The following is a 17,865-nucleotide window of genomic DNA, read 5'->3' as shown; positions in this document are numbered from 1 at the left end:
GACTACGATGCCATACAAAAGATTTTGCGTCTACTACTGAGAAGCTACACTTGCCAATGCCACCAAAAAGCAAGAAACAAAGGGAGGTAGTGCTGGACGAAAGGTTTCAGGCAATTGTCCTCACGGACTCTTTTGAAACCCGTTTTATGCCTTTGACATCCGTCAAACCAAGATGCCTTCTACCTTTAGTGAGCGTTCCATTGATCGAGTACACTTTGGAGTTCTTAGCCAGAGCTGGTGTCAACGAAGTCTACCTTATGTGCTCTTCCCATGCCGATCAAATTCAGCAATACATCGAAAACTCTAAGTGGGCGCTGCATTCACCATTTAAAGTTACTACAATCATGAGCTTGGAATCCAGATCCGTTGGTGATGCCATGAGAGACTTGGACAACAGAGGACTCATCACTGGTGATTTCTTGTTGGTTTCTGGTGATGTTGTTACCAACATCGACTTTGAAAAGGTTTTGGCCTTCCACAAGCAGAGGAAGCTGGTAGACAAAGAACATATTGTGTCTATGGTGCTCACCTCAGCCAGCCCATTGCATAGGACTAGATCCCACGTCGATCCATCGGTGTTTATATTGGACAATCAGTCCAATCGCTGCTACTACTACCAGGATATTCCCCAGCTGGTGGTAAGAAGAGCAGCATCAATATTGATCCAGAGCTTTTGGAGGACATCGAGAATGATTTTGTTGTACGCAATGATTTGATCGACTGTCACGTCGACATCTGTTCTCCCCATGTTCCTCAGATTTTCCAGGAGAATTTTGATTATCAAACTCTTAGAAGTGATTTTGTGAAGGGAGTTTTGACTTCTGACTTGTTGAAGAAGACTATTTATGCATACATCGCCGAGGGCGCTGAGTACGCTGCTCGTGTGGAATCCTGGGACACTTACGACGCCATCTCTCAGGATGTTTTGGCACGTTGGTCCTACCCACTTGTGCCTGACATGAATTTGATTGGCCTGTCTTACAAGTACGAGTTTAATCACATCTACAAAGAAGACAAGGTTGTGTTGGCACAGTCTTGTAGAGTCGGAAACAGTACGTCTATTGGTGCCAACACTAGTGTCGGCGCTCATACTGCTATTGAGAAATCTTCAATTGGTCGCAACTGTCAAATTGGTGCTAACGTCACCATTAGCAATTCATACATTTGGGACAATGCTGTGATCGGGGATGGTGCCACGATAAACAACGCTATAGTGGCGAGTGAAAGCACCATCAAACATGGTGCTGAGATCCGGAAAGGCGTTGTCATTGGTTACAACGTGACTGTTGGCGCTGGAAAAGTCATCTCAGCTAACACCAGACTTGTTGACAAGCCTGTCCAAAAAGAATTTGGTAGCAGCGCTTTTGAGCTGGACAACGAAGACGACGACAGTCATGAGGATGACATTGCAGGAAACGCAAATGATGCGGACATAGTTGGTGAGGATGGTGAAGGTGTGATGTACATGTCAGATCGTGAGCTTGATGACGAGTCCGAACTGGAAAGCGCCTCACTCAACAACAGCAGTCTCATCTATCAAATGAGTTATCTCAATGTCTCGGATGACTCAATTGCATCAATCACGAAGAAAAAGATCAAGAGACATGCTCGTCACAACTCGAGGAGCAGCAGAAGGATGTCTGCGACATCTATTCTCTCCACAGACTATGAGTTTGAGGAAGAAGAACAAGAGGATTTCAACAAAGAGGCCGTTGCCACCGTTGAGAGGGCCATGGAAAATAATCACGACTTGGATACAGCACTTCTTGAGCTCAATACATTGAGAATGTCGATGAATGTCACCTACCACGAGGTGCGTCAAGCTACAGTCCTGGCGATGGTAAAGAGAATTGTTCACTTTGTGTCCACGGATACTCTTAACGTTAAGGAGGCTGCGGCCAAGATATTCAACGACTGGGGTGCACTTTTCAAAAGACAAGTTTTTACTCAGGAGGAACAGCAAGACCTCGCGCAAATTATCCAAGAGACGTGTGCTAACGTCGATCAGGAGTACAATCAAGTAGTATTGTTCATTGCGCTTCGGCAACTCTACGAGAAGGACATCATTGAGGAGGACAACATATTGAAGTGGTGGGAGTCAGAGGCATCGTCCGAGAGCGAGGTTTTGAGGCAGGTGCGTGGCTTGACGGCGCAGTTTGTCGAATGGTTGCAAGATGCTGAAGAGGAGAGTGAGGAGGAAAGCGATTAAACGCGAGAAAAAGGGCTGTGTCAGGATGGGATCATGGCACAGATATGGCGAGAAACCCCATTTACCCGAGGATGGAGTAGTAGTCGCATCGCCTAGACAAAAAATACGAAAGGAAGTATCGCCATGTGCAAGACCAGCAGATAAGCCGATGAAGTGATCGATAGTGTTGTTGACAAATTACGGGATTCTTCTAAGAATTTAGTACCCTTATTGAAGAGACTATAACATCTTCGGCAAAAGGTGCTTTACCAGCAGCGCAAAATCCAATATTGCACGCGGTAAGAACGCTCCATGGACTGATGGCACAGGCGCGCATAGCATCGCTTATACGACGTGGTGCCATTTACATAAATTCTCACAGCCATCTCCATAGAATATATAAACCAGTGTTGTCTCGACCAAAAGAGACCGTACTGTTCAAGAAACACATTTACATAAAACTAGATGTCTTACGACGCCATCGTTATCGGAGCCGGCGTGGTTGGACCATGTATCGCCACAGCGTTAGCGAGACAAGGAAGAAAAGTGCTCATTATTGAGCGAGACTGGAGCGAGCCAGACCGTATCGTTGGTGAATTAATGCAGCCAGCCGGTCTCAAGGCTTTGAAGGAGCTCGGTATGATTCAGGCTGTCAACGGTATCGATGCAGTGTACGTGGACGGTTACTACATCAAGTACCACGACAACACGATCCAGATCCAGTACCCAGACAAGTACGACTGTGACAAGATGAACCCTGTGAAGCCAGTACCAGACTGTGTATTTGGTGACAACGACAAGTACGTCGAAAACGACCCGGCCATTATCTCAGAGGACTGGGACCAAAATGAGAATGTGCGTGGACTAGGGTTTAGCAACGGCAGATTTTTAACCAATCTTCGAAAGATAGTGAGAGCCGAGGAAAACGTCGACTGGATCGAGGGCTCTGCTACGGAGGTTGTGAGAGATAAGGAGAACCCTGACTGGGTTAGAGGTGTGAAGGTGAAGAGTCTCAAAGGAGACTTCACGACTTACGAGGCCAAGATGACTTTTGCATGCGACGGTATCTACTCTAAGTTCCGTAAGGAGCACTCAAAGACTAATGTTCCTACTGTTGGATCCTACTTTGTGGGTTTGCAATTACAAGACGCTAAGCTTCCTGCTCCTCACCACGGCCACGTCATTTTAGGTGATCATGCTCCTGTGCTCATTTACCAAACCACCCCTAGAGAAACGAGAGTCTTGTGTGCTTATCGCTCCACCAAGCCACCTTCGGCTGCAAACGATACTTTCTACAGGTACTTGGAACAGGAGGTTTTACCTTGTTTGCCTGAGGAGCTCAAACCAAGCTTTGAGCATGCCATGGCCGGACGCAAGTTCAGGCCAATGCCAAACCAGTACTTGACCGCACTGAGGCAAGGTAGCCGCAACAAGGGCTTCATCATGATTGGCGACTCGTTAAACATGAGACACCCTCTCACTGGAGGTGGTATGACCGTTGGTTTGAATGACGCCGTATTGCTCATGAAGCTCTTGCACCCAAAACAGGTGCCTGAGTTGGACGACTACGATTTGGTTTCGAAAAAATTGCGTCAATTCCACAGCAAAAGAAAGCGCCTTGATGCCGTGGTCAACACGCTTTCAATTGCTTTGTACACATTGTTTGCCGCCGACAGCCGGCCTCTCAAGATCTTGCAAGACGGTTGCTTCAAGTATTTCTTGCGCGGTGGAGACTGTGTCAAGGGCCCTGTCGGTTTGCTTTCAGGCATGCTTCCCTTCCCCATGTTGTTGTTCAACCACTTTTTCTCTGTTGCATTCTACTCTATCTACTGCAACTACTGCGAGCGTGGATTTGCTGGGTTCCCCGTGGCCTTGTACGAGTCTTTTGAGGTGCTTTTTACAGCCGTCGTGTTGTTCACACCATACCTTTGGCAGGAGCTTGTGAATTAGACTTCAGTTTGGGAAGCCTTTTTGAAATGAAATAGACAGTTTGTTTTTGGTCGCTCGTTACTGTCAGTCATGTTAATAGCCATCAACCTTTAATCGATGAACGAACCTTGTTTTTCCTGAGAGACCAGCGTAGTGATGCAAACTGACGCACAAATTCCCAAGACAATTGAAACCTTGACGAAATTCCATTAGACCATCTTACAACGTTAATGAAATTGGAGACGTTAATGAAATTAGAGACGTTAATGAAATGGAGACGTTAATGAAACGGAGAAGTTAATGAAATGGAGACGTTAATGAAATGGAGACGTTAATGAAATGGAGACGTTAATGAAATGGAGACGTTAATGAAATGGAGACGTTAATGAAATTGGAGTTCTCGCTTACAGATGCAAACAAGTTTCACAATGTTTAGTTTGCTGCGACTGAGAGCATATCTCAGTGATGCGTCTGAAGGTTCTCGTTAATGTCGCTGCAAGCATACATACCACATGTCATCCTACTCCTAATGTATGGAACACTCAAGTACGTGATTGCGGAAACAAAAATGTCTTTAAGACTTCAAAATCAATTATGAAACTTAAATTCAATGAAAGTCTGACCAAAATATCATCATCAACACATCAACCGGAAACACATCCAAATACCCTCAAAAATAGCTGCATTTCGCTAAATGTGCCTGGATTTTGCAGCATTTGCTCAGCGTGAATGCACGCCCGATACAGCCGCTACCAGAGCGTTCCTGAGCAAAACAGCCCGCCTTTTTTCCTCCCCCTTATCCTCCTTCAGCCACGTTCTCGCTGCAGAGTTGCAAAGGCCTGCCATAGACCTGCACACTGGCCCGTAATCATCGTGGGTCAGAAAGCTCACTCTCAGATAATCTACACATCAATGTCGGACGCTCCTCTTTTGGGTAGACGTCCAGCCACGCGTACCAGCTTCAAAGATGCTGCAGTGTTCACGTTGAAACTGACATTGACGTCGTCTCCTGTCAATTACCTTCTTTTGTTTGTGCCTTTGGGCCTTATCGCAGGCGCCTTGGAGTGGAGTTCGAATGCCGTGTTTTGGCTCAACTTTCTTGCTATTATGCCCTTGGCCTCAGTGTTGGCGTATGCCACCGAAGAATTGGCCGAGCACACTGGTGAGACCATTGGCGGTTTGTTGAACGCCACTTTTGGTAACGCTGTGGAGTTGATCGTTTCCATTATTGCCTTACTCAACGGCCAGGTGAGAATCGTCCAGGCCTCCATGCTAGGATCCATCTTATCCAACTCCTTGCTTGTTTTGGGCTGCTGCTTCATTGCAGGCGGAATCACACGCGTCCAGCAGACGTTCAACCAGACCGTGGCTCAGACCATGTCTTCCTTGATGGCGTTGGCTACGGCGGGTCTTCTCATCCCTGCTGCCTTCCACGCCTCTGTGCCCTCAGAGGGTAAGCTGAAATTCCCCGACCCAGACTCGGAGGCCGATTTGAAGATCTTGAGTCTTTCCCGTGGTGTCGCTATCATCTTGCTCGTGCTTTACATCTTGTACTTGGTGTTCCAGTTGCGCACCCACAAGGCTCTCTTTGAAGAGCAGTCTCAAGAGGACGATGGAATCATCACCCTGAGCGTGCCACCTGAGGGCACTGTCACCAAGTCCGACCTGGAGCACTTGACCATCGCTGGCTCGCTTTCAGTGCTTGTGGTCGCCACGGTGCTTGTTTCTTTCTCTGCCGACCTTTTGGTGGGCTCAATTGACGATATCGTGGAGCTGCTGGGTCTTTCCAAGACATTTATTGGTTTGATTGTGATCCCGATCGTTGGAAATGCTGCTGAACACGCCACAGCTGTGATTGTGGCCATGAAGGACAAGATGGACTTGGCCATCGGTGTCGCCGTGGGCCTGTCGTTGCAAATTGCCCTTTTTGTGACACCTGCAATGGTGATCATTGGTTGGATCGTGGATGTGCCCATGTCGTTGTACTTTTCTACATTTGAGACTGCAGTGATGTTCGTGTCGGTATTCATCACCAACTTGGTGATTCTTGACGGAGAGTCCAACTGGTTGGAGGGAGCAATGCTTTTGAGTACTTACTTTGTCATTGCCCTCGCCTTTTTCTTCTACCCTGATCACGCCTGAGGCAGCACTGAGAAACATCTCATGCTGCTACCGCATTCGGCACCATTCGGCACCGTGGAGCATTCTTGCAGCCGCAGAGAATGACAGCGTCGGACGCATCTGGAGCGTCGTCTAAATAAAAACACCGTGTTTGAGGCGATGTAGAAACCGTTATCTAAACGTACAGTCTCTATTTTCAACTAAATTTAGGCTCCCAAAAGCACATCCAGCGCCTGGCCCATTGTCTCATACCAGAACCACCGCAGATCCTCTTGTGGCCACCCTACTTTGAGTCGACAATTACATCTAATTAATCTTGCGCTTCATTATTACAAAAACAAAGCGCCCTCACTCCTTATCTTTCGAATCCATGTATTTTGTTTGGATTTCATTTGTTGTACTATTACCGATTGTCTTGCACTTCCACATCTCATTTTCGGTTACAGGTTTCCCGGTTCGCTCCTCATTTTCTCCCCTTCGGGCCAATTTGCGCATCGCACCGCGCTACCGATTTGCAACCACCAAGCCCACACCCCTTACCACTTGCTGGCGACAACCAGGAATTTAGAGAAAAAAAAAAATGAAGAGATTAAATTCAGAATCGAGGAACTGCCCAAGTTTATATCTTCAACTTATCAAATCCGTGCACCAGGGGTGTTTTGGCCATGTCCCTGCCGCGTGCCTGTTTCCAGCGCGTCTCTCCTGGGCGCACGAAACACGCTGAGAATGGCTGCGAAACCGTCGAGGTACAGATATGCGGCGGTGCCTAAGTGGGAAATAAAAGTGACAATGCCCCCAAGCTAAATACCCAGGCAGACCCTCACTTACATCTTTTCAAAACTTCACCCTTTTCCTCCTCCAATGTCCGACTACGAAGCACTCAAGATCTTCTCCAGACAGCCTGTGTCCATGGAAATGGTGGAGTTTTTGGCTGCCACCACCTGCTCTGTGATCCAGGTCAGACCTGTGGTGTCCCAGAAATCCACCCAGGGTGAAATGGTGGTGACCCCCGTGGCCAAGGAGGCCGTGCCCTTGACACGTTTCATCTCTCGCTTGATTGAGTACCTGAACGTCCAGACCCCTACGCTTATGGCTGCATTGGTATACTTGAACAGACTTAGAAATGCCTTGCCGGGCAATGCCGTGGGTATCGAAACCACCCGCCACAGAATCTTTTTGGCGTCTCTCATTTTGAGCGCAAAGCTGCTTAACGACTCCAGTCCCTTGAACAAACACTGGACAAAGTACACTGACGGCCTCTTGTCGAACAAAGACGTTAACTCGGCAGAGCGCGAGCTCATTGGTATCTTGAAGTGGAACTTGCGTGTTGACGAGAAGGAACTCGTTGCTGCTTTGCAACCATTCCTCACGAGAATCAAAAAGGACATCCAGAGAAAGCACGAGCTCGAGAGCAGCGCCAAGTCAGAGTACTACCGCATGTCGAGCTTTTACTCCAGCAACCTGCTTGCCCTGTCCCGCCTGCTGTCGAAGAACTCGCTCTTCTCTGCTTCTAACTATTCGCTTAAAAGCGCCACCTCTTGTTCCAGCATTCCAGAGGACCTAGGGCCTTCCAGAATGCCTTTGAGCGCCAGACTGTCCACGACACTCAACCAGATGAACAAGAACAATTTCTACAAAACCTCCGACACCTCCCGCCAGGGCGGTCTCTTGCCCTCCGCTGTTGTCTAGACAACGACCCTTAATTTGCATTTGCCTTCACTTCTTGACTACTTTATTTGGGATGCTTTTGATACCTTTTAATTCACTCAGAGGGCCTCTGAATATACACATACAATAACGATTTCACACTCGTAGCCTACACAGTTCTTCGTAGTACTATCATGCGTTCTATAAACATTATTAGTGCTGGTGAGGGTCCTCCTTTGGTGGGTCAGGCGTCACCGTGATCATGGTGTCGATTCTCAAGATGGAGATACATGCCTCCAAAGCAGACTTCAACGACCTGATCTTCGACACTGTAGGCTCCAAGACACCGTGTAGCGTCTCGTTGACGATCTTACCGTTGATCAAGTCCAAACCGTAGTTCTTGTACTTTTTCCTCTTGACATCAGTTGGCAACGCCGTCTGGGAAGCAGCGTGGTATGTTCTTAATTTGGCAATCAAATCTGACGAATCCTTGGCGGCGTTCACCGCTAACGTCTTTGGAATAACTAATAGAGCATTAGCAAATTCAGCGATTGCGAGCTGTTCTCTGGAGCCCACAGTTGTGGCAAAGTTCTCCAAGTATATGTTCAAGGCAGCCTCCACTGCACCACCACCAGGGACGACGTTACCACCCTCCAAGGTTCTCTTCACGACACACAAGGAGTCGTGGATCGATCTTTCCATCTCATCCAAAGAGTATTCATTTGGACCACGCAAGATGATCGACGAGGATGAGTGTTGTTTGGTGCCCTTCACCAAGATACACTCGTCGTCACTGATTCTCGTTTGGACGACCTCTTCGGCTTGACCCAAGTAGGAGGATTCAAACGTTTCTTCACCCTCCAAGTTGGACAAGTTACTGACAAGTGTGGCACCGGTGGCACGAGCAATTCTGCGCAAGTCTTCCTTCTTACATCTTCTGACGGCAATGGCACCCACCTCGACGAACTCCTTCAAGCAGAGGTCATCAATACCCTTGGTGGTAAGCACAACGTTGGCACCAGCGTTGATGATTTTCTTGATTCTTTCAATGATAATACCGTATTCTCTCTTTCTGATTTCCTCCAACTGGTCTGGGTCCTCGATGTTGATTTGCACACCCATAGCCATACGAGCCTTCTGCAAGTTGATGTCCAAACAAGCAATACGGGCATTCTTGACCGATTTGTTCATAGCCTGAGAGGCAACAGTGCAGTTAAGAGCATAGCCGTTCACCAACATAGATTCAGTGGCAGACTTACCGTGAGCCTTCAAGATGTTGACGGCCTTGACGGGGTATTTCGTTTCACCCTTAGGAGAAGTAGTCTTAACAGCCATCATGGCGTCGACAACCATGTTACCAAAGAACTCGGAGTCGGCGCCGATAATCTTGGAAGACATAGAAGTTCTGGCGATGCTCACCAAGGTCTCTTTACCCAAGTCGTTCACCGACTGAGAGAGAACTTCATTAACGTAACGGATGGCTTCACGCAAGGCCAATCTATAACCTGTAATGATGGTAGTTGGGTGAACTTGGTAGCTCACAAGCTCACTGGCTCTCTTCAACAATTCGGATGCAAAGATAACAACGGAGGTGGTACCATCGCCCACTTCACGGTCTTGCTGCTGGGCCAAGTCGACCAAAATCTTACCAGCTGGATGTTGAACATCCAAAAGCGACAAGATAGTGGCACCATCGTTGGTAACAGTAACATCACCGATGTCATCCACAAGCATCTTGTCGAGACCAACGGGTCCCAAGGAGGATTTGACGACATTGGCGACAGAGAGTGCCGCCATGACATTTTGGTTTCTGATGTCGTCACCACTGACCTTCTCACCGCCCAAGAAGAGGGTATCTGAGCGAGCTGCCGAGTACATGATGATGGATGGTGTTGGTGAAGCTGGAGCGAAAAAGTGATTTGGTGATTTGGCGCGGGCACGACGTCCAAGACAACTGGCGACGAACGAAAAATCTAAAAGGATGTGGATTGAAGCGAAATTACGCGACAAAAAAGGTCAAATCTTGAAGTTATCGAGACTAGTCTCTCTAGTAATCGTGCTTTTGGGTGATAGATTCGGTGTTCGCGAGGTTTGATAGGAGAGGTGAAGATGGTCCCAGGGTGCTGAACACGGCCATACAAGCAGTGGAATTAGCATCATCAAACCTTTTTAACTCTTGACCAACATTCACCACTTTTCACTTTTAGCTTGCTGATTTAATCGATGATGTAGGTGGATGTTGTTGGGTGTTTGGTGCAACAGGTTGGCTGCGAAATTGGTTGTTTTATAGGATCATGGTGAGGCTCTAGTTGAAGACCATGCCGCTTGAATCAACTCGACACCACTTTTCATATTGGTAGAACTCTGCAACTTCAGCACCATGAACTACTCTTAAACTTACCCAGGGAAATTCAACTCGCTGTAAAAAAGAAGGCATCAAAGCTACAGCATTGTAATCCCTATACTAGAGAGCTGCTACTGAGATCATGGAGTTGGTACATCCAACCGAGATTTGCACTTTGCAGTATCATACCTTGACAAGACTTTTCAACAGCTCCTTTCTCCTGTCAGTGACAGCTGCAATCAGATCCTGATCAACCACAGTGCCTTCTGTAGATCTTCACAAGCATGAAGCACTGATTGTTAGGTACACCGTCAGAATGTCACAGGCAGTTCCATCACAGGCCGTTCCGAGTTTTCGAAACTTAGAGCTGGTTCCATCCATTTGTAATTGAACCAGCACCGGGTAATTGACGAATAAAATAACCGAAACCCTTCTAGTTGAATTATCAAGGAAGTTTTACCTAGTCTGTTCTACGTATATACTATGAATGCAATCGCGCACAGTGATCGCGAGATGCCCAGAAAACCCACACAGTGCATGAAAGAATGAGAGCTGAAGAACGAGCCAATCAAATGATAGAAGGCTTTTATTCAAAAACCGAAAAGCCATAAAGATCCGTGAATCGGTATCGCTCGCCAGTTGACTGCAAATTCACAGGCGGACGAGAAAAGCCTCCAAGCGTCCAGACCACCCACCATCAGCTCAGTACAAGTCCACAAGATGTACATTAAATTATCAAGACATCAAAAAGGCTGTGCAAACGTAAACAGCAATAGCTGTGTGATTAACTCCGGTCATTCTTCTCTATCCGGTTTTCTATTTATAGGTGGTGGCTGCGAAAAGTACCTCATCCGCATACGTCATTAAAACGGCCTCCTCAGAAACACCCTGGACGAATGAAATTCTCCTAACTACTCCACAATTTCTTGGCAGCCAGTGCCCCTTTTACCCCTGTCGCTTGCATGCGCCGACGCTTGTTTATTTGGGTTCCACATCAAAGCCTGCCTACGCGGTATGTGCCTCCATACCAGATGGCTTTGTCCCATAACCAATCATACCAAGCCGTGCCTCGCAAATACGCAAGAGCAGACTGATCCCGCTTGTGTTGCGTGTAACGTGGATGAAGTCACGGCACAAGGCTTAGACGTTCCTGCTTTGCTACGTATAAAGCCAGACCCTCTTCCTCTATGAAAGCGGCAGAAAATGAAGTTTTCTATTTTTGCTACTGCCGCTGCCGCTGCCCTGACTTTCCAGATCATGACAATGAGATCAGGAACGCCCTACCAGGGTGGCCGTCTCGGTTCCTCATCGGGGCTGGTTGTCTATAATGGAGGCAGTGAGATCAAGTTTGTTCTCAACGACGACGGTTCCTTGGCTGACAAGAACCTGGAGAAGTACCTCGCGGTGGAAGACGGCTGGTTTGTCTTTACCGACTCTCCCCAGAAGGACTTTTCCTTGGACGCTGACCGTTTGGCTTACAAGGATACTCCATCATTTGGCATCTGTCCAGACGAAGATGGAAAGATCCTGTTCAACGGTACCTGCGGCAACTACACTGGCGTTGCATTCCAGGCTGTGGGTAAGAAGTTCACTCTTGGCTACCACCCTGGAGGCGTTCAGTTGCCTTGGGACAAAGCAAGCTCTGCAAGCTCTGGATTTTCTACAGAGACCCCTCACACCACCATTGCTTAGACAGCTGATACACTTTTGACGGGTCATTTTGAGTGCGGCTTGTCAGATGGCAGGTACTAGGCCAAGGGCAAAAGAGCCCTCTACAAGCTTGGTGCTACTTCAAATACAACAAGGTTTTATCGCTGATTTTATGAACATCAGCTTTCTGTGACACAAGATACTGACAGCAATTTTGATAGCTGTCATGGTTGCAAATGGCTGCATACACCTGCACCAAAATATGCATGATGCCCGGGTAACCGAGGTCCACAAACTCAAATTCCCAGGCAAAAATCCCAGGATTCCCGTATACCCATAATATAAAGCTCATCATTTTCTCTCCCTTGCAGCCGCAAAATCGTAAGTCAATCAGTATATGCTCTGGCATCGGCTCGGTTCCTAAGCCGCCCCGCTTCTCTATCGCGGAAACTGCACGGAATCTTCTCGGTAATGAGCTCACGCACGGACTAACCACACTTTCTTTATGGGTTTTGCTAGGCTTCCTTTCCTGGCAGCGTACTATGCGTCAGCCTATGCCTTCAACGGTGATCTCTCTATTTTTGGGAAGTACGCCAACAATTTTAAGTCGGTTATGATGATCGTTGCTATCAAAAACGTGATGACTATGGATAAGAAGAGGTTCAGGACACTCAACTTCAAGCTGGCGGGCCATACACTCAAAAATGTCCAGTCAAACTACCCCAAAGCCACAAGCCAGCTTCCTGGGTACAACACGAAGTTTGATGCTACGTCCTATTGGCTTGTGAAGCAACCTGACATCGCGGAGGATGACACTATCTTCATCTACTGTCATGGAGGAGGCTTTTTCTCCCAACTAGGCCCTAACCAGGTAGAGGGACTCATCGAGAGCTACTTACTCTTGCCTCCAGAGAAGCAGAAGAAGTGTTCGATCTTGATTTTAGACTATGGCCTTACATGCGATGGCCACTCTATGCCCACGCAGCTAAACCAACTATACGAGACATACTATAGAGTTCTCAAGACCCACAGAAACGTTGGCTTGATTGGTGACTCCGCTGGCGGCAACATGGCTGTGTGTCTCACGCAGTTGTTGAAAGAAAAGGGAGCACCAAGCGAGGACTATCCTTTGAAGCTTATGGTGCTTTCGCCATGGCTCAACATATACCCTGATATAGAGTCGATTTCCGAGAAGTCTTCGATTCGTACCTGCTCTGACGGTGACATCATCCCGTTCCCCGAGTCTACTGAAGAAGAGAAGACGATGCTTTTTGGGAATGTGAACCGCAAGAGCTTGATATACTCACCCATGTCCAAGGAACCAGCACTGGAGAGTGACTGGCTGGATATCCCCACATTTAACGATCCCAATAGAAAAATCTTTATGCTCTGCGGAGAAAGCGAGACTCTACGCGACGAGTCGCTTTGGTGGGCCAAGTACGCTCTTGGCCTTGATTGGTACGGTCATACCTACTTAGACGAGAAGCTTGGGCCTGAGTTTTACACGTACGAAACGGATAATACCTGCGTTTACGTCGAGCCACAAGGCTTCCACATCAGCATGTTTCTTTTTGAGAAAAACTTGTTGAAAAAGATTGAGGCCAAAACTATCACTAGCGCAGACGATCTCACTGACGAGAGAAACTTTGGTCTCAAGCGTTTCACGCGCTTCCTCCAGAATGCCCTTTAAACCGGCTACTTCAATTCTAATTACCACCGGCTTGAAGCGTTTGTTAGACTGTACTTACAATTTTAGATTCTATTAACTACCAGTAACTTTGCGAGATATCAAGAAAACATCATGCGATTGTGCTCCGAAGCACCTCGCGCGAATTGCAGATTTCCCCAGCCTGACACAGTCGTGCAGCACCCACACGCATAAGCCCGCGCAACCAAAACAAACGAGTTACACCTCTTGTACACCCAATTGTGAATCGTTAAACGTGATGTTGTCCTCCAAATTCGGTGTATTGAGAGCTTTGGCTGCTCAAAGTGTTACAGCCCCATCGAGAAACTTTACAGTATCAGCCGTCGCGTTCGCTCAGAGAGGAAAGACCGACTCCGAGAAGAAGAAGGCTGCTAAGCAGGCTGAGAAGGCCAAACAGGCCAAATTGAAGGAGAAGGAGAAGGCTTTCAAGGAGAAGGCTCTTAAACCTCTCAGAAGTCTCTCGGGCCACCACGTTTACATCAAAGAAAAGACAAACCCAAGCAAGAAGCTTAGTGATGTTGCCGCTGAGTGGAAGACTCTCTCAGAGGGTGAGAAGGAGAGCTACAAGAGAAGAGCAGACGAAATCAACCAGAAACGTGCACAGATCTACCCACCCAAGCCTAAGCGTCCAATGCCTGGTTTTGCCTCTTACCTTAAGGAGAAGTACTACGACGGCGAGAGCCTGGCTGTTGTGCTCAAGGAATTGAGTAACCGCTGGAACCAATTGACCGCCGCCGAGAAGGCCGAGTGGTCGCCCGAGAAGACGGCTGTGGAGAAGTTCAAGACGGAGTTGGAGGCCTGGACGGAGAAGAGACTCAAGGCCGCCCGTGATCACGGATTGCCATGAGTGAAGGCGCTACGAAAATGTTCTTAGTAATCTAATTGTCTATATGATTATTGTAATGCTTTTTTGTGTACACCCACTCTCGTGAGCACTCTTCTGAGCTCCTCAGGGAGAATTGGTTTTGAAATGAAGTCTGTCATTCCGCAGTTAAGACACTTATCACGGTCTTCACCAGCGACATTTGCCGTCAATGCAACGATCTCTGGAAGTAAGTCAACGTGACCATTGATGATAAATGACTCCTTGAGCTCCATTGTCGCGGTGATACCATCCTTCCGTGGCATCTGGATGTCCATGAAAATGACATCGTACTTACCGCCCGCTTTCAACATGGCCTCACACTTTTCTAGAACTTCCACACCATCTTTTGCGTGGTCGGCAACATATCCTAGCTTTTTCAAATGCTGCAGGGCTACCCTCAAATTGATAGCATTGTCCTCGGCGAGTAAGATCTTCAATGGATATGTATCACCCAATATAGCTGTTGAACCGGTTCCTTGCTGCTTGGGCTTCTTCAACAGTGCTGGATCCTCATAACTTTCACGTAAAAGCTCCTCCACTCTCGATCTTCTCATTGGTGCAAAGAGAATCGAACTGAGTCCAATCTCTGGCAAGTTTATGTGAGACACTGGGGTACCAAACTCTGTGATGAGGTGAATCTGCGTGTCTGAGCCCTTGAGCTCCTCGATTTTCTTGCTTAAATCACTCAAGAACTGATCACCAACGAAGATAACGTCAAACTTTTGTTTCTGATTCACGAAGGCCTCGGGCTTACTGAAAATCAGTACCTTGGCATTGAGAAACTCAAGCTGTTGTGCAAAGGCTTCTCGTCTGAAACAATCTTCGAGAACAAGAGCAACATTTCGAGGCTTCACGTCCAGCTTCTCGATATATTTGCTCACCTCAAAAGGACAAGTGAAATAGAAGGTGGTTCCAACTCCCTCAACACTATCGAAATGAATGTTACCGTTCATAATGTCAACCAACTTTTTAGAAATAGCAAGACCAAGACCTGAGCCGCCATGAACACGACGAGAGGAACCGTCGACCTGAGAGAAAGCTCCAAATACCTTCGACTTCGAATTGGCAGGAATACCGATACCGGTATCCTCAACAGTAAGCTTGAGATCGTATCTCTTGTCACCCATGTGTTTAGCTTCCAAAATGATTTTGATGTGACCTTCCATTGTGAACTTCACGGCGTTACCAACCAAATTGATAATGATTTGACGGACTCTTGTACTGTCACCCATGACTTCGAGAATACCAGGGCAATGATTGTAGAAGACGATTTCAAGATTCTCATTGTAGGTCTGTTCACTCGTCACTTGGATGGCACTCTCAACACATGAATTGAGATCAAATGGAGCGTGGTCTAAATTAAATGACCCGTGCTCGATTTTGCTGAACGCAAGAATGCCATCGATGATACTGAGAGTGACCAAGGCAGAACTCTTAATTGTCTCAACATATTCCCTTTGAGCGTCGGTCAAGGATGTGTCCAATAAAAAAAGGGAGCAAGCAAAAAGAGAATTAAACGGAGTTCTGATCTCATGAGACATGTTCGCCAAAAAGCTCGCCTTTTCAGCCGTGGCGTCTTCAGCAGCCTTCTTTGCAAGTTCCATCTGGGAGTAGACCAATGACTTTCCAAAGGAAACTGCCGCTTGGGAACAAAGCAAGTCTATCAAATCAATCTTTCTAGAATGGAAATGTGGTGAGCTCTGAGGCACTTCGTTCGGCAATGTATGTCTCTCCAAGTAAATCACGCCGTAAACATTCGTACTCTTGATTGGAATACAGATTGCTGATGAACATGGGTTGTGCAAGTAGTAGTGATCGGATCCAAACTTGGAGTCAAATAAAGCGGGGTTGTCATCTTTATTGATAGCTTCACCCATAAGCAAACAGTGAACCACAAGTGAGTAGGGTACCAAGTCAGTCCTGAAACCCAATGGCTCATCATCAAACTTGTACATATTATTCAACGTACCAATGGCTTTGATGCTTGGCTCAGACTGATTGAGATTGAGAACAACAGCTCCATAGTCAACATTCGAGAAAAGAAGAGCGCTTTCAAGCAAACTGGTTACAATTGAGTCAATGTCGGACGATTCCGAAATAGTCAAACAGAGCTTGATGGCTTTAGTCAACTCCGACTGGGTAGGCAAGTCATCTTGAGGACCTCTAAGTAGCATGTTAGGCTCTTGGTTGTTACTAACACTGGTGTTACTCTCCTGCCTAGGAAGCTTGGGGCAGAGCTAGCAACATACTTGCTCTCAGCAAAGATATGTTGGAGCTGGTTGTTAAGTGAGTGTGGAACTCGTGGGCTGGGTTGTTGGTTGTCACTGAGAATCGAAACACCTGCCCAGTTGAAGCTATCAAAGACAGAACTGAACTCCCTTTGCATCATATCAACCTGCCTTTCAGCTTTAAGAGTTGCAGCAATGGACAATGCACTTTGAGCGTAATATGAGATTCTCCTCTTGCTCTCTGAAGTCTTCTTTAGCCATTTGGCACACAAGTAATTCGCCAAGCACGCCTCAATCCAACGAGTGGCTCTGTTTGCAGTTTCAATTGCCACCTCAAAATTGTCAAGAACAGTCAAAGATGTTTTGGACAGTTGAGCGCAGCTGTAACAAGCATGAAGAATCGCCAGCTTACTTTCAAAGTTTGGTGGACAGATATCAGCCCACAAGTCATACATCTTCATGATTTTAGCAGCCAAAGGCAAAGAGGCCGTGTTGGGCATCGAGTCAGAACCCAAGCACAACGAGACAGCAGCGTAAAAATAGAACTCAAGATGGAATATCGAGATTGGTAATCTTCTCAGCACATGATAGCATCTATCAAGAACAATTTCAGCTGCCTCCTTATACCTGGACTCGGAGGTTAACCAGATCACAGCGTTTGCAAGATACACAAATTCCAAGTCAGGTCTTTGTTGGGAAGCAATCCTTGGATATGATTCCTTGTAAGTGTCGTATGCGACATCTTGAGTCCACAAACCAAGAGCACTCTGGGAGATGTTGTCGTCCTCTTCATTAGCAAATCTCATCAGCTTCCTAAACGTTGAAGGATGAGTCGAGTTCGTCAAAAAGGAAAGGAGAAAGTTGGAAGCAGTGAAAAACAATGTCATGCAAGAAGAACTTGGTTTCATAAGAGAGGCGTCTTGAGTGTTGAAGCCTTCGGAAAACTTGACAAGCTCGGTGGTTGTGTGCTTGAAAGAGGCCATTAAATTGACAAAAGTCTCGTAGATTTGACTGGTAAGATCGGTACTCGAACCGCCATAATTGTTCACCAAAGTCAAAGCAACATCACAAAGTTCGATAGCCTTAGCGGTATTATTCCTAACATTTGGCTGAACGAAGTAGTTTGCAAGATGAATTAATGGAATGGCACAAGTGGCAGTCACACCATGGGTGTTCATGAGACGA

The 17,865-nt window shown here is 47.0% G+C and overlaps 9 protein-coding genes across 9 annotated transcripts; 7 read left to right on the top strand and 2 right to left on the bottom strand. All coding sequences in view use genetic code 12, as the record gives it.

The window, feature by feature from the left end:
- Positions 1–146: 146 nt before the first annotated feature.
- GCD6 (translation initiation factor eIF2B catalytic subunit epsilon) lies at positions 147–2,209 on the top strand (the record flags this gene model as incomplete). The annotated part of the gene is made up of 2 exons (XM_025481145.1): positions 147–638; positions 671–2,209. The coding sequence occupies 2 exons, from the start codon at positions 147–149 to the stop codon at positions 2,207–2,209; spliced, it is 2,031 nt and encodes a 676-aa protein (XP_025335445.1).
- Positions 2,210–2,653: 444 nt separating this feature from the next.
- ERG1 (squalene monooxygenase) lies at positions 2,654–4,138 on the top strand (the record flags this gene model as incomplete). Its single annotated transcript, XM_025481144.1, has 1 exon — positions 2,654–4,138. One exon carries the CDS (start codon positions 2,654–2,656, stop codon positions 4,136–4,138), a length of 1,485 nt encoding a protein of 494 aa, XP_025335444.1.
- An 891-nt stretch (positions 4,139–5,029) lies between these two features.
- VCX1 (Vcx1p) lies at positions 5,030–6,259 on the top strand (the record flags this gene model as incomplete). Its single annotated transcript, XM_025481143.1, has 1 exon — positions 5,030–6,259. The coding sequence occupies one exon, from the start codon at positions 5,030–5,032 to the stop codon at positions 6,257–6,259; it is 1,230 nt and encodes a 409-aa protein (XP_025335443.1).
- An 840-nt stretch (positions 6,260–7,099) lies between these two features.
- PCL2 (cyclin) lies at positions 7,100–7,927 on the top strand (the record flags this gene model as incomplete). Its single annotated transcript, XM_025481142.1, has 1 exon — positions 7,100–7,927. One exon carries the CDS (start codon positions 7,100–7,102, stop codon positions 7,925–7,927), a length of 828 nt encoding a protein of 275 aa, XP_025335442.1.
- Positions 7,928–8,098: 171 nt separating this feature from the next.
- Positions 8,099–9,763, bottom strand: TCP1 (chaperonin-containing T-complex alpha subunit; the record flags this gene model as incomplete). Its single annotated transcript, XM_025481141.1, has 1 exon — positions 8,099–9,763. The coding sequence occupies one exon, from the start codon at positions 9,761–9,763 to the stop codon at positions 8,099–8,101; it is 1,665 nt and encodes a 554-aa protein (XP_025335441.1).
- A 1,669-nt stretch (positions 9,764–11,432) lies between these two features.
- Positions 11,433–11,921, top strand: CXQ87_002641 (uncharacterized protein; the record flags this gene model as incomplete). The annotated part of the gene is made up of 1 exon (XM_025481140.1): positions 11,433–11,921. One exon carries the CDS (start codon positions 11,433–11,435, stop codon positions 11,919–11,921), a length of 489 nt encoding a protein of 162 aa, XP_025335440.1.
- Positions 11,922–12,384: 463 nt separating this feature from the next.
- CXQ87_002640 (uncharacterized protein) lies at positions 12,385–13,569 on the top strand (the record flags this gene model as incomplete). Its single annotated transcript, XM_025481139.1, has 1 exon — positions 12,385–13,569. The coding sequence occupies one exon, from the start codon at positions 12,385–12,387 to the stop codon at positions 13,567–13,569; it is 1,185 nt and encodes a 394-aa protein (XP_025335439.1).
- Positions 13,570–13,825: 256 nt separating this feature from the next.
- On the top strand, positions 13,826–14,434 carry GCF1 (Gcf1p; the record flags this gene model as incomplete). The annotated part of the gene is made up of 1 exon (XM_025481138.1): positions 13,826–14,434. One exon carries the CDS (start codon positions 13,826–13,828, stop codon positions 14,432–14,434), a length of 609 nt encoding a protein of 202 aa, XP_025335438.1.
- A 47-nt stretch (positions 14,435–14,481) lies between these two features.
- Positions 14,482–17,858, bottom strand: CXQ87_002638 (GAF domain-containing hybrid sensor histidine kinase/response regulator; the record flags this gene model as incomplete). Its single annotated transcript, XM_025481137.1, has 2 exons — positions 14,482–16,677; positions 16,698–17,858. The coding sequence occupies 2 exons, from the start codon at positions 17,856–17,858 to the stop codon at positions 14,482–14,484; spliced, it is 3,357 nt and encodes a 1,118-aa protein (XP_025335437.1).
- Positions 17,859–17,865: the final 7 nt, after the last annotated feature.

The sequence above is a fragment of the Candidozyma duobushaemuli genome (assembly GCF_002926085.2).
Source record: "Candidozyma duobushaemuli strain B09383 chromosome Unknown B_B09383, whole genome shotgun sequence".
NCBI classification, from domain to species: domain Eukaryota; kingdom Fungi; phylum Ascomycota; class Pichiomycetes; order Serinales; family Metschnikowiaceae; genus Candidozyma; species Candidozyma duobushaemuli.
The sequence above is the reverse complement of the archived record's forward strand: the minus strand, read 5'-3'. Positions and strand labels throughout refer to the sequence as shown.